The sequence below is a fragment of the Ranitomeya imitator genome, chromosome 7 (assembly GCF_032444005.1).
Source record: "Ranitomeya imitator isolate aRanImi1 chromosome 7, aRanImi1.pri, whole genome shotgun sequence".
NCBI lineage: Eukaryota > Metazoa > Chordata > Amphibia > Anura > Dendrobatidae > Ranitomeya > Ranitomeya imitator.
Window position 1 is genome coordinate 209346139 of NC_091288.1, and position 15161 is coordinate 209361299.

At 48.7% G+C, this 15161-nt stretch overlaps 1 protein-coding gene across 1 annotated transcript in view; it reads right to left on the minus strand.

Annotated features, from left to right (window-relative positions):
• LOC138645375 (tektin-4-like) overlaps positions 1 to 14921 on the minus strand; it is a 28080-nt gene extending 13159 nt beyond the window's left edge. The window contains exons 1-3 of the mRNA XM_069734646.1: positions 14133 to 14921; positions 9492 to 9562; positions 3271 to 3414 (exon numbers count right to left, since the gene is read on the minus strand). Of these exons, the coding sequence (XP_069590747.1) occupies positions 3271 to 3414; positions 9492 to 9562; positions 14133 to 14666 (749 nt within the window). The 5' untranslated portion in view covers positions 14667 to 14921. The remainder of the gene's footprint in view (positions 1 to 3270; positions 3415 to 9491; positions 9563 to 14132) is intronic.
• Between the last annotated feature and the right edge of the window lie 240 nt (positions 14922 to 15161).

Genomic DNA, 15161 nt, shown 5'->3' on the forward strand with positions numbered 1-15161 from the left:
AACACACACATGACCACAAGCTGCATGGAAGGCGACAGTAAAACCAGGCACGTCTCAGGACCAATAGTAAAAAAAATGAACCCGCTACTACCCAAGAGCATACTATAATACTGCCACTATGTACAAGAATATAACTACTATAATACTGCCACTATGTACAAGAATATAACTACTATAATACTGTCCCTATGTACAAGAATATAACTACTATAATACTGCCCCTATGTACAAGAATATAACTACTATAATACTGCCCCTATGTACAAGAATATAACTACTATAATACTGCCCCTATGTACAAGAATATAACTACTATAATACTGCTCCTATGTACAAGAATATAACTACTATAATACTGCTCCTATGTACAAGAATATAACTACTATAATACTGCTCCTATGTACAAGAATATAACTACTATAATACTGCTCCTATGTACAAGAATCTAACTACTATAATACTGCCCCTATGTACAAGAATATAACTACTATAATACTGCCTCTATGTTCAAGAATATAACTACTATAATACTGCCCCTATGTACAAGAATATAACTACTATAATACTGCCTCTATGTTCAAGAATATAACTACTATAATACTGCCCCTATGTACAAGAATATAACTACTATAATACTGCCCCTATGTACAAGAATATAACTACTATAATACTGCTCCTATGTACAAGAATATAACTACTATAATACTGCTCCTATGTACAAGAATCTAACTACTATAATACTGCCCCTATGTACAAGAATATAACTACTATAATACTGCCTCTATGTTCAAGAATATAACTACTATAATACTGCCCCTATGTACAAGAATATAACTACTATAATACTGCCTCTATGTTCAAGAATATAACTACTATAATACTGCCCCTATGTACAAGAATATAACTACTATAATACTGCCGCTATGTACAAGAATATAACTACTATAATACTGCCCCTATGTACAAGAATATAACTACTATAATACTGCTGCTATGTACAAGAATATAACTACTATAATACTGCTGCTATGTACAAGAATATAACTACTATAATACTGCCCCTATGTACAAGAATATAACTACTATAATACTGCTCCTATGTACAAGAATATAACTACTATAATACTGCTCCTATGTACAAGAATATAACTACTATAATACTGCCCCTATGTACAAGAATATAACTACTATAATACTGCTGCTATGTACAAGAATATAACTACTATAATACTGCCCCTATGTACAAGAATATAACTACTATAATACTGCCCCTATGTACAAGAATATAACTACTATAATACTGCCCCTATGTACAAGAATATAACTACTATAATACTGCTCCCTATGTACAAGGATATAACTACTATAATACTGCTCCCTATGTACAAGGATATAACTACTATAGTACTGCTCCCTATGTACAAGAATATAACTACTATAATACTGCCCCTATGTACAAGAATATAACTACTATAATATTGCCCCTATGTACAAGAATATAACTACTATAATACTGCCCCTATGTACAAGAATATAACTACTATAATACTGCCCCTATGTACAAGAATATAACTACTATAATATTGCGCCTATGTACAAGAATATAACTACTATAATATTGCCCCTATGTACAAGAATATAACTACTATAATACTGCCCCTATGTACAAGAATATAACTACTATAATATTGCGCCTATGTACAAGAATATAACTACTATAATACTGCCCCCTATGTACAAGAATATAACTACTATAATACTGCCCCTATATACAAGAATATAACTACGATAATACTGCCCCTATATACAAGAATATATCTACTATAATACTGCTCCTATGTACAAGAATATAACTACTATAATACTGCCCCTATGTACAAGAATATAACTACTATAATACTGCTCCTATGTACAAGAATATAACTACTATAATACTGCCCCCTATATATAAGACTATAACTACTATAATACTGCCCCTATATACAAGAATATATCTACTATAATACTGCTCCTATGTACAAGAATATAACTACTATAATACTGCCCCCTATATATAAGACTATAACTACTATAATGCTGCCCCCTATGTACAAGAATATAACTACTATAATACTGCTCCTATGTACAAGAATATAACTACTATAATACTGCCCCTATGTACAAGAATATAACTACTATAATACTGCCCCCTATATATAAGACTATAACTACTATAATGCTGCCCCCTATGTACAAGAATATAACTACTATAATACTGCTCCTATGTGCAAGAATATAACTACTATAATACTGCCCCTATGTACAAGAATATAACTACTATAATACTGCCTCATGTGCAAGAATATAACTACTGTAATACTGCCCCTATGTACAAGAATATAACTACTATAATACTGCCCCTATGTACAAGAATATAACTACTATAATACTGCCTCATGTGCAAGAATATAACTACTATAATACTGCTCCTATGTACAAGAATATAACTACTATAATACTGCCCCTATATACAAGAATATAACTACTATAATACTGCTCCTATGTACAAGAATATAACTACTATAATACTGCCCCTATGTACAAGAATATAACTACTATAATACTGCTCCTATGTACAAGAATATAACTACTATAATACTGCCCCTATGTACAAGAATATAACTACTATAATACTGCTCCTATATACAAGAATATAACTACTATAATACTGCCCCCTATGTACAAGAATATAACTACTATAATACTGCTCCTATGTACAGGAATATAACTACTATAATACTGCTCCTATGTACAGGAATATAACTAGTATAATACTGCCCCTATGTACCAGGATACAAGTACTATCAGACGTACATATGGATGTATATTTGTAGGGTGACATTTCTTATTTCCGCAGTTTATGAATATTCAGAGATCTATTTAGTGAAGTCTTTTCGGATGAGAGGACAGATGTAATAGGACTGTGCTGCTTCGATGCTGGGAAATAATTGATTCTGTGTTACCGCCACGGTTTAGTATTTGCACCTCGTAGACCCGCAGAGGGGGAGATGACGATCCGCACGCTGGAGGGACTCAATAAAGATAAGAGCCATTAGTCCATCAGATGCTTCTGCAGAGAAAACAGCCTCAGGGCAAAACCATCAGCGCCGGTGATCGTCATTCCCTAAATATTGGACTTATAATGTGAGGAACCCGACACACAGCCCCTCGTATCTCCCCAGACCCTGATAAGTGTGATACCGGGGGAGCCGCGGTTATTTGTGGACTTACTTGTCCTCATATTTGGATGAGCTGTGATGGAGCTGGACGTCGGTGCTCTGATTGTTGTACCGCCCGCACTGGTTGTCGATGTCGTACGCCTCCACCTTGTCGGACCAGTCCAGCTCCAGCTTCTCTTTCGCATCCCTGTTCTGCCTGAAGGGAAAGAAAACAAAAGGATTCAAATCCATTTTAAAGGGTCCGTCCATATGTGCGTAATGGGAATGATCCTATCGGGGGTCTTCTTAAAAATGCTTCCACTGTATGAAAATAGAACCCAGTTTACAGAGGGCGATGGGGTTTCCAAAAGTGAAAAAGAATCCAGTCCTGACTGTCAGATGGGTTCTTTTCCCATTCCATTGCTCCAGATCTTTGGAGAAATGTAAGAAATCTTAGGTAAAAATGTGTTGATGTTCCCCAGGGGAGGCGTTATGTCAGCGCTCCTCAGGGGAGGCGTTATGTCAGCGCTCCTCAGGGGAGGCGTTATGTCAGCGCTCCTCAGGGGAGGCGTTATGTCAGCGCTCCTCAGGGGAGGCGTTATGTCAGCGCTCCTCAAGGGAGGCGTTATGTCAGCGCTCCTCAGGGGAGGCGTTATGTCAGCGCTCCTCAGGGGAGGCGTTATGTCAGCGCTCCTCAGGGGAGGCGTTATGTCAGCGCTCCTCAGGGGAGGCGTTATGTCAGCGCTCCTCAGGGGAGGCGTTATGTCAGCGCTCCTCAGGGGAGGCGTTAAGTCAGCGCTCCTCAGGGGAGGCGTTATGTCAGCGCTCCTCAGGGGAGGCGTTATGTCAGCGCTCCTCAGGGGAGGCGTTATGTCAGCGCTCCTCAGGGGAGGCGTTATGTCAGCGCTCCTCAGGGGAGGCGTTATGTCAGCGCTCCTCAGGGGAGGGGTTATGTCAGCGCTCCTCAGGGGAGGGGTTATGTCAGCGCTCCTCAGGGGAGGGGTTATGTCAGCGCTCCTCAGGGGAGGCGTTATGTCAGCGCTCCTCAGGGGAGGCGTTATGTCAGCGCTCCTCAGGGGAGGGGTTATGTCAGCGCTCCTCAGGGGAGGCGTTATGTCAGCGCTCCTCAGGGGAGGCGTTATGTCAGCGCTCCTCAGGGGAGGCGTTATGTCAGCGCTCCTCAGGGGAGGCGTTATGTCAGCGCTCCTCAGGGGAGGCGTTATGTCAGCGCTCCTCAGGGGAGGCGTTATGTCAGCGCTCCTCAGGGGAGGCGTTATGTCAGCGCTCCTCAGGGGAGGCGTTATGTCAGCGCTCCTCAGGGGAGGCGTTATGTCAGCGCTCCTCAGGGGAGGCGTTATGTCAGCGCTCCTCAGGGGAGGCGTTATGTCAGCGCTCCTCAGGGGAGGCGTTATGTCAGCGCTCCTCAGGGGAGGCGTTATGTCAGCGCTCCTCAGGGGAGGCGTTATGTCAGCGCTCCTCAGGGGAGGCGTTATGTCAGCGCTCCTCAGGGGAGGCGTTATGTCAGCGCTCCTCAGGGGAGGCGTTATGTCAGCGCTCCTCAGGGGAGGCGTTATGTCAGCGCTCCTCAGGGGAGGCGTTATGTCAGCGCTCCTCAGGGGAGGCGTTATGTCAGCGCTCCTCAGGGGAGGCGTTATGTCAGCTCTCCTCAGGGGAGGGGCTTAAAATAGCTGTATCGTTTTGTTTGTGTATTAAAACTGCTTAGGGGAGAATTGGTCATTGACGTCCTCAGCAACAAATTAAAAATCATCTTTAGCTGATAAGTGGACTGTAATCTGAGGTGTTACAGCGCTGGACTGTACATTACATGGACCCCGGACTGTCACAGCGCCGGACTGTACATTACAGGGACCCCGGACTGTCACAGTGCCGGACTGCACATTACAGGGACCCCAGACTGTCACAGTGCAGGACTGTACATTACAGGGACCCCGGACTGTCACAGTGCAGGACTGTACATTACAGGGACCCCGGACTGTCACAGTGCCGGACTGTACATTACAGGGACCCCGGACTGTCACAGTGCAGGACTGTACATTACAGGGACCCCGGACTGTCACAGTGCCGGACTGCACATTACAGGGACCCCGGACTGTCACAGTGCAGGACTGTACATTACAGAGACCCCGGACTGTCACAGTGCAGGACTGTACATTACAGGACCCCGGACTGTCACAGTGCCGGACTGTACATTACAGGGACCCCGGACTGTCACAGTGCAGGACTGTACATTACAGGGACCCCGGACTGTCACAGTGCAGGACTGTACATTACAGAGACCCCGGACTGTCACAGTGCAGGACTGTACATTACAGGGACCCCGGACTGTCACAGTGCAGGACTGTACATTACAGGGACCCCGGACTGTCGAAATACAGGACTGTACATTACAGGACCCCAGACTGTCACAGTGCAGGACTGTACATTACAGGGACCCCGGACTGTCGAAATGCAGGACTGTACATTACAGGGACCCCGGACTGTCACAGTGCAGGACTGTACATTACAGGGACCCCGGACTGTCGAAATGCAGGACTGCACATTACAGGGACCCCGGACTGTCGAAATACAGGACTGCACATTACAGGGACCCCGGACTGTCACAGTGCAGGACTGTACATTACAGGGACCCCGGACTGTCGAAATGCAGGACTGTACATTACAGGACCCCAGACTGTCACAGTGCAGGACTGTACATTACAGGGACCTCGGACTGTCACAGTGCAGGACTGTACATTACAGGGACCCCGGACTGTCACAGTGCAGGACTGTACATTACAGGGACCCCGGACTGTCAGTGCAGGACTGTACATTACAGGGACCCCGGACTGTCGAAATGCAGGACTGTACATTACAGGACCCCAGACTGTCACAGTGCAGGACTGTACATTACAGGGACCCCGGACTGTCGAAATGCAGGACTGTACATTACAGGACCCCAGACTGTCACAGTGCAGGACTGTACATTACAGGGACCCCGGACTGTCACAGTGCAGGATTGTACATTACAGGGACCCCGGACTGTCACAGTGCAGGACTGTACATTACAGGGACCCCGGACTGTCACAGTGCAGGACCGTACATTACAGGACCCCAGACTGTCACAGTGCCGGACTGTACATTACAGGGACCCCGGACTGTCACAGTGCCGGACTGTACATTACAGGGACCCCGGACTGTCACAGTGCAGGACTGTACATTACAGGGACCCCGGACTGTCACAGTGCAGGACCGTACATTACATGGACCCCGGACTGTCACAGTGCAGGACTGTACATTACAGGGACAGACTCGATGCCGCGACTTCTCCGAGCTTAGTTGTCAAAGTCTTGTACTAGTCAGTATTTTGTCTACAAGAGACTCCGACTCGTCCACAATGGAGAGGACCCTCATCCTCATCATCACTTGTTTCCCGTCACTTTCTCTCTCTGCTTTTTGCTTTTGTATATTCCTCCATGACCTGGAAGATAAAACCGAGATCCTTCTTCAGGCTTCAAAGTCTCCTCGGATGTTGTGCTCCCTCCTGCCTCCTCCGTGGCCTCCCGGAGAGCGGAGCTGTCACTCCATCCATCAGGGACTTTTCCTCTCCTGTAACCTCTGACCTCTCTTTTCTCCAAGACGTCTTCTGTCTTCTTGTCACACACGATCAAACCAACGCCGACCGCTCTTCTCCAGACACCTTCAGTGACTGCAACAAAAGCGAGCTCCATTCTGCTGGTAAAGCGCAGTGCATCTATGGGAACCTGTGTAATACCGTAGCTCCTTCAGGGGAAAACTGCATCTTCTACACCAGTCGCTCCCCTCGTCCTGTCTGTGGATAAGACGCCTCTCTATAAGCAGGAAAACTTCTAGAATAAGAGTAGAGAGGGAGCAGGGGGATGCAGCTGCAGATTCTCCAGCTTAGAGAGGGAGCAGGGGGATGCAGCTGCAGATTCTCCAGCTTAGAGAGGGAGCAGGGGGATGCAGCTGCAGATTCTCCAGCTTAGAGAGGGAGCAGGGGGATGCAGCTGCAGATTCTCCAGCTTAGAGAGGGAGCAGGGGGATGCAGCTGCAGATTCTCCAGCTTAGGCTGGGATCACACATACGCGAGATACCGCAGAGTCTTGCAGGTGAAATCCCTCCTCTGGCGCCGGCACTTGGGAGCGGAGCGTACGGCTCCATGTGTTGCTGTGAGGCTGCACGCTCCGCTCCGGAGTGCCGGCGCCAGAGGAGGGATTTCACCTGCGAGACTCAGCCCTATCTTGCGTATGTGTGATCCCGGCCTTAGAGAGGGAACAGGGGGATGCAGTTGCAGATTCTCCAGCTTAGAGAGGGAGGAGGGGGATGCAGCTGCAGATTCTCCAGCTTAGAGAGAAAGATGCAGCTGCAGATCCTCTCCAGCACAGAGAGGGAGATGCAGCTGCAATTTCTCGAGCGTAGAGAGGGATCAGAGAGATGAAACTGCAGATTCTCCAGCATAGAGAGGGAGCAGGGGGATGCAGCTGCAGATTCTCCAGCATAGAGAGGGAGCAGGGGGATGCAGCTGCAGATCAGATTCTCCAGCATAGAGAGGGAGATGCAGCTGCAGATTCTCCAGCATAGAGAGGGAGATGCAGCTGCAGATTCTCCAGCACAGAGAGGGAGATGCAGCTGCAATTTCTCAAGTATAGAGAGGGAGGAGGGGGATGCAGCTGCAGTTTCTCGAGCGTAGAGAGGGAGCAGGGAGATGCAACTGAAGATTCTCCAGCATAGAGAGGGAGATGCAGCTGCAGTTTCTCAAGCGTAGAGAGGGAGGAGGGGGATGCAACGGCAGATTCTCCAGCTTAGAGAGGGAGGAGGGGGATGCAGCTGCAGTTTCTCCAGCATAGAGAGGGAGGAGGGGGATGCCGCTGCAGTTTCTCCAGCATAGAGAGGGAGGAGGGGGATGCAGCTGCAGATTCTCCAGCGTAGAGAGGGAGGGGGATGCAGCTGCAGTTTCTCCAGCATAGAGAGGGAGGAGGGGGATGCAGCTGCCGCTTCTCCATCTATGACACTGTGCACTGTGCGAGGGGAGGAAAGAGGAGAAACTTATGACTCTGATATAGAGATGAAATAATGGTAGGTGATCCAGATCCTTAAAAGCTGAACATCTTGTATAGAGGACTCAGGTTTCATGCTGCTCTCTAAATACTAGCACAACTTGATGTTGGGGGATTGGCAGATAGAGGCTGCCGGAGACACTGGAGAAAAGTAAAAAGCGATTTTCATCTGTGTTCTGTGTATAAGGTAGAGACTGACAGTTGTCCCAGTTAGTCCCAGTGATCATGTGACTGGTCACTGCTGGGTCTCAGTATATCCTACACAGTGACGATAGTCAGGCAGATTTCCCCTCTAACTAGGAAAGTATATTGTAAGCCATAAAAGTGATGCTGCACCTGCAGTACTGTCTGCAACCAGCAGGTGGAGACAGATTGCAGCATTAGATCATTTCTGCATTTATTGCCATCTGCTGGTGATGAGCAGTACTGCTTTTTTTAATTCTTCCATTATTACTTTTGACAAGGTATGTGACACCCAGACTTCTGCTCTCACGCTGTGACCCGTCTGTACGTGCAGCCACCAGGGACGCATCAATCACATCATTACTTATCAATGATTCTAACCTATTACAGTTAATGATTAAGCAGAGTCTTAAGAAACCAGATGGTGAAACGGACAGAAAAGATGACCTGCGATGCTTATCTCTCATCAGATCCTGTGTTTCCACCTCTCGGCTGTATGGATAGGGTTTATGATCCTGAGGGTTATCAGCACCGTTCAATTTTAATGCAGGATGTTTTAAAACCACTCTGAGGCTCTATTATGTGCTTGCAGGCTGCTTAAAGGGGTAGCGTGCTGGTAATCTGCCTCTCTGTCGGTAATCTTCTGACTGTGAGACCACCCTGTACAAATATGGATCTGTACAGAGCCCCTATAGCCACAGTCATAGCCTACAATTATATGAGGGGTGTAATGAGTAGCTTGTTATAGAGGTACGGTAACTATTCAGGGGGGCCAAGGTGAGGGTCTGACACCAGAGCGCTGCCCAATCTCAGGGAGGACGGCTGTGAGGGTCTTTACTTAATTCATGTAAAATTTACTATTACTGTAACAAGAACAGATGGAAAATCCCAACATAAGTCAGTAGAGAGGAACTGACGTCATACAAGATGTGGCCACCAGGTGGCAGCGCAGGACAAGACCTGACAGCTGAGGAGTATATAGTATATACTGCATACAGAGGGGGGCGACGGCGCAGACCCCGGACCCCACCAGTACCTGATCTGCTGCACGCTCTGCTCCAGGGTCCTTCGCAGGAGATCTTGGACGTTTCTAATCAGCTCTACCTCCTAAAAGGAAATAACAGAAATCATCAGAAAATGAAGGGGACACATGTAGGGAGGATGATGGTGGCCGTGGTGTAACTACAATAGGTGCGGGGGCTGCAACACCACCCACGCCCTGGAGACTGGGGGGCTCTATTACTAGTAAACACCTCCCATAGTCGGGGGCCGAGTCAGAGTTTGCATTATGGCCCCACAAGCTTCAAGACATGTCACTGGATGGTGGTGATGTTATGGGTGATGATGATGGGGGTGATGGGGTGAAGGTAGAGGTGATGAAGATGGAGGTGGTGACAATAGAGGTGTTGATAGTGTAGGTGATGAGGGGTTAATGGCACATGTGGAGATGATGATGATGATGGAGGTGATGGTGATAGTATAAGTGATGATGATGGAGGTGATGGTGATAGTGGAGGATGATGGGGGTGATGATTATGGAAGAGATGAAAGAGTTGATAATGGAGTATGATGCAGGTGATAACTACTAAGAGGGTGATGATGGCGGATGTGATTATAATGGAGGTGATTGTGAGGGTGATGATGGCGGAAGTAATGAAGAGGATGATGATGGCGATGTGATGATAACGATGATGGAGGTGCTGGTGTAGATGATAGAACTGGTCATGATGGAAAATGATGATGGGGATGATAGGGGTACGGGTGATGATGATTTTGGGGGTGATGATGGGAGTGATGGAGATGATAGTACTGGTGATGATGCCGGTGGTGATGGTGATGATTGTTGAGGTAATAGTACTGTGGATGATGGGGGTCCTGGTGGTGATGATGATAGGAGTGATGATGATGGGTGTGACAGTACTGGTGGAGGTGATGATGATGGGAGTGACAGTACTGGTGAAGGTGGCGTGATGATGATAATGATGGTGATGATGATAATGGTGTGGATGATGCTGGTGATGATGATGGGGTGATAGTACTGGTGATGATGATGATGATGATGGTGATGATGATGGTGATGATAGTTCTGGTGACGATGCTGGTAATGATGGGGGTGACAGTACTGGTGATGATGATGATGGGGGTGATAGTACTGGTGATGGTGATGATGGGGGTGATAGTACTGGTGATGATGATGATGATGGGGGTGATAATGATGATGGTGATGATGGTGACAGTAGTGGTGATGATGATGATGATGATAGTACTGGTGATGATGATGATGGGGGTGATAGTACTGGTGATGATGATGCTGGTGATAATGGTGGGGATGATGATGATGGTGATGATAGTACTGGTGGAGGTGGGGGTGATGATGATGATAATGGTGTGGATGATGATGGTGATGATGATGATGGGGGTGACAGTACTGGTGATGATGATGATGGGGGTGATAGTACTGGTGATGGTGATGATGGGGGTGATAGTACTGGTGATGATGATGATGATGATGATGGGGGTGATAGTACTGGTGAGGATGATGATGGTGATGATGGTGACAGTAGTGGTGATGATGATGATGATGATAGTACTGGTGATAGTACTGGTGATGATGGGGGTGATAGTACTGGTGATGATGATGATGGGGGTGATAGTACTGGTGATGATGATGATGCTGGTGATAGAGACAGTAGTGGTGATGATGATGGGGTAATAGTACTGGTGATGATGAAGCTGGTGATGATGCTGGAGATGATGATGATGGGGGTGATGATGGGGGTGATGATGCTGGTGATGATGCTGGAGATGATTGGGGTGATAGTACTGGTGATGATGATGGTGACAGTAGTAGTGATGATGATGGGGTGATGATGATGGTGATGATGATAATGGAGATGATGGGGGTGGCAGTAGTGGTGATGATGCTGGAGATGATGGGGGTGATAGTAGTGGTGGTGATGATGATGGTGATAGTAGTGGTGATGATGCTGATGGTGATAGTAGTGGTGATGATGCTGATGATGATACTGGTGATGCTTGTGATGATGATGGGGGTGATAGCACTGGTGATGATGATGATGGGGGTGATAGCACTGGTGATGATGATGATGGGGGTGATAGCACTGGTGATGATGGGGGTGATAGCACTGGTGATGATGATGGGGGTGATAGCACTGGTGATGATGGGGGTGATAGCACTGGTGATGATGATGATGGGGGTGATAGCACTGGTGATGATGATGGGGGTGATAGCACTGGTGATGATGCTGATGGGGGTGATAGTACTGGTGATGATGATGATGGGGGTGATAGCACTGGTGATGATGGGGGTGATAGCACTGGTGATGATGATGGGGGTGATAGCACTGGTGATGATGATGATGGGGGTGATAGCACTGGTGATGATGGTGGGGGTGATAGCATTGGTGATGATGATGGGGGTGATAGCACTGGTGATGATGATGATGGGGGTGATAGCACTGGTGATGATGATGATGGGGGTGATAGCATTGGTGATGATGATGATGGGGGTGATAGCATTGGTGATGATGATGGGGGTGATAGCACTGGTGATGATGATGATGGGGGTGATAGCACTGGTGATGATGATGATGGGGGTGATAGCACTGGTGATGATGATGATGGGGGTGATAGCATTGGTGATGATGATGATGGGGGTGATAGCACTGGTGATGATGGGGGTGATAGCACTGGTGATGATGATGATGGGGGTGATAGCACTGGTGATGATGATGGGGGTGATAGCACTGGTGATGATGATGATGGGGGTGATAGCACTGGTGATGATGATGATGGGGGTGATAGCACTGGTGATGATGATGGGGGTGATAGCATTGGTGATGATGATGGGGGTGATAGCACTGGTGATGATGATGATGGGGGTGATAGCACTGGTGATGATGATGGGGGTGATAGCATTGGTGATGATGATGGGGGTGATAGCACTGGTGATGATGATGATGGGGGTGATAGCACTGGTGATGATGATGATGGGGGTGATAGCACTGGTGATGATGATGATGGGGGTGATAGCACTGGTGATGATGATGATGGGGGTGATAGCACTGGTGATGATGATGATGGGGGTGATAGCACTGGTGATGATGATGATGGGGGTGATAGCACTGGTGATGATGATGGGGGTGATAGCATTGGTGATGATGATGGGGGTGATAGCACTGGTGATGATGATGATGGGGGTGATAGCACTGGTGATGATGGTGATGATGGGGGTGATAGCACTGGTGATGATGATGATGGGGGTGATAGCACTGGTGATGATGATGATGATGGGGGTGATAGCACTGGTGATGATGATGGTGATGATGATGATGGGGGTGATAGCACTGGTGATGATGATGATGGGGGTGATAGCACTGGTGATGATGATGGGGGTGATAGCACTGGTGATGATGATGATGGGGGTGATAGCACTGGTGATGATGATGATGGGGGTGATAGCACTGGTGATGATGATGATGGGGGTGATAGCACTGGTGATGATGATGGTGATGATGATGATGGGGGTGATAGCACTGGTGATGATGATGATGGGGGTGATAGCACTGGTGATGATGATGGTGATGATGATGATGGGGGTGATAGCACTGGTGATGATGATGATGGGGGTGATAGCACTGGTGATGATGATGATGGGGGTGATAGACTTGGTGATGATGATGGGGGTGATAGCACTGGTGATGATGATGGGGGTGATAGCACTGGTGATGATGATGGGGGTGATAGCACTGGTGATGATGATGATAGGGGTGATAGCACTGGTGATGATGATGATGATGATGGGGGTGATAGCACTGGTGATGATGATGATAGGGGTGATAGCACTGGTGATGATGATGATGATGATGGGGGTGATAGCACTGGTGATGATGATGGGGGTGATAGCACTGGTGATGATGATGATGGGGGTGATAGCACTGGTGATGATGATGATGGGGGTGATAGCATTGGTGATGATGATGATGGGGGTGATAGCACTGGTGATGATGATGATGGGGGTGATAGCACTGGTGATGATGATGATGGGGGTGATAGCACTGGTGATGATGATGATGGGGGTGATAGCACTGGTGATGATGATGATGGGGGTGATAGCACTGGTGATGATGATGATGGGGGTGATAGCACTGGTGATGATGATGATGGGGGTGATAGCACTGGTGATGATGATGATGGGGGTGATAGCACTGGTGATGATGATGATGGGGGTGATAGCACTGGTGATGATGATGATGGGGGTGATAGCACTGGTGATGGTGATGATGGGGGTGATAGCACTGGTGATGATGATGATGGGGGTGATAGCACTGGTGATGATGATGGGGGTGATAGCACTGGTGATGATGATGATGGGGGTGATAGCACTGGTGATGATGATGATGGGGGTGATAGCACTGGTGATGATGATGATGGGGGTGATAGCACTGGTGATGATGATGATGGGGGTGATAGCACTGGTGATGATGATGATGGGGGTGATAGCACTGGTGATGATGATGATGGGGGTGATAGTACTGGTGATGATGATGATGGGGGTGATAGCACTGGTGATGATGATGATGGGGGTGATAGCACTGGTGATGATGATGATGGGGGTGATAGTACTGGTGTCTGGTGCTGGCGGCCCCGTTCTTACCGTCAGCAGCTCCCGCTCCGCGCCGTCCCGCACCAGCTCCGCCCCCGTCCTCCGCTCCCGGCACTGCAGGTTGTCCCGGGCGATGCTGTACGGGACCTCGGTGGCGTCCAGCGCCCTCTGCAGGCGGCCCTTCTCCCGGAGGAGCAGCTCGGTCTCGGCCGCCACCTCCCGCACCTCCCGCTCCAGCTCCGCCCGCCAGAAGTGCAGCTCCAGCAGCCGCTGCCCCAGCCCCCGGGTGGCGTCCGCCTGGCTCCGCTGCGCCCGGGCCTCGCACTCCGCCGCCAGCTGCTTGGCCTCATGCCGCAGCCTCTCCGAGCTGTCCCGGTCAGAGAGCGCCCGGTAGGAGGCCGCGTACCCGCCCTGCGCCCACTCCTCCAGCAGGTACTTGGCGGTGCGGAAGCCGGAGGTGGCCAGCCCGGAGGACGAGTGCTCCCCGGTGTTGTAGGCCGGCTCCGCCCGGTGCACGGGCAGGCTCTCCGCGGGGACGCTCTGCGGGGCCGGCGGGCGGGAGACGAGCACCTGAGCGGCGGACATGGCGACCGGACGCTTCTGTCAGGCTCAGTCGCTATGGTAACGCTGTAAACTATCGGGGAGCGCGGCGTCCTGTTGCTAGGAGATTAACATTCAAAGCGAGCATGCGTCAGGTGACCTAGGAAGAGGCAGCCAATCACAAAGAGAAAGGCGTGGCTGAACCTGTTACTATGGTGACACTCAGGGGCGCACCTATAACGAGGCAGGTGGTCACTTCGCCTCAGGCGGCATTGAGTTCCTGAAGACCGAGGAGGTGTGGACAGCGCAACAGCGCCCCCTGCAGTCTGATCACGTGGTGCTGTCGGCCCGACACATATAAGTCGGCCTGTGTGCAGAGCCCGGGATGTGTCAGCAGAGCACTGTGTGCAGAGCCCGGGATGTGTCAGCAGAGACTGTGTGCAGAGCCCGGAGTGTGTCAGCAGAGACTGTGTGCAGAGCCCGGGATGTGTCAGCAGAGCGCTGTGTGCAGAGCCCGGGATGTGTCAGCAGAGACTGTGT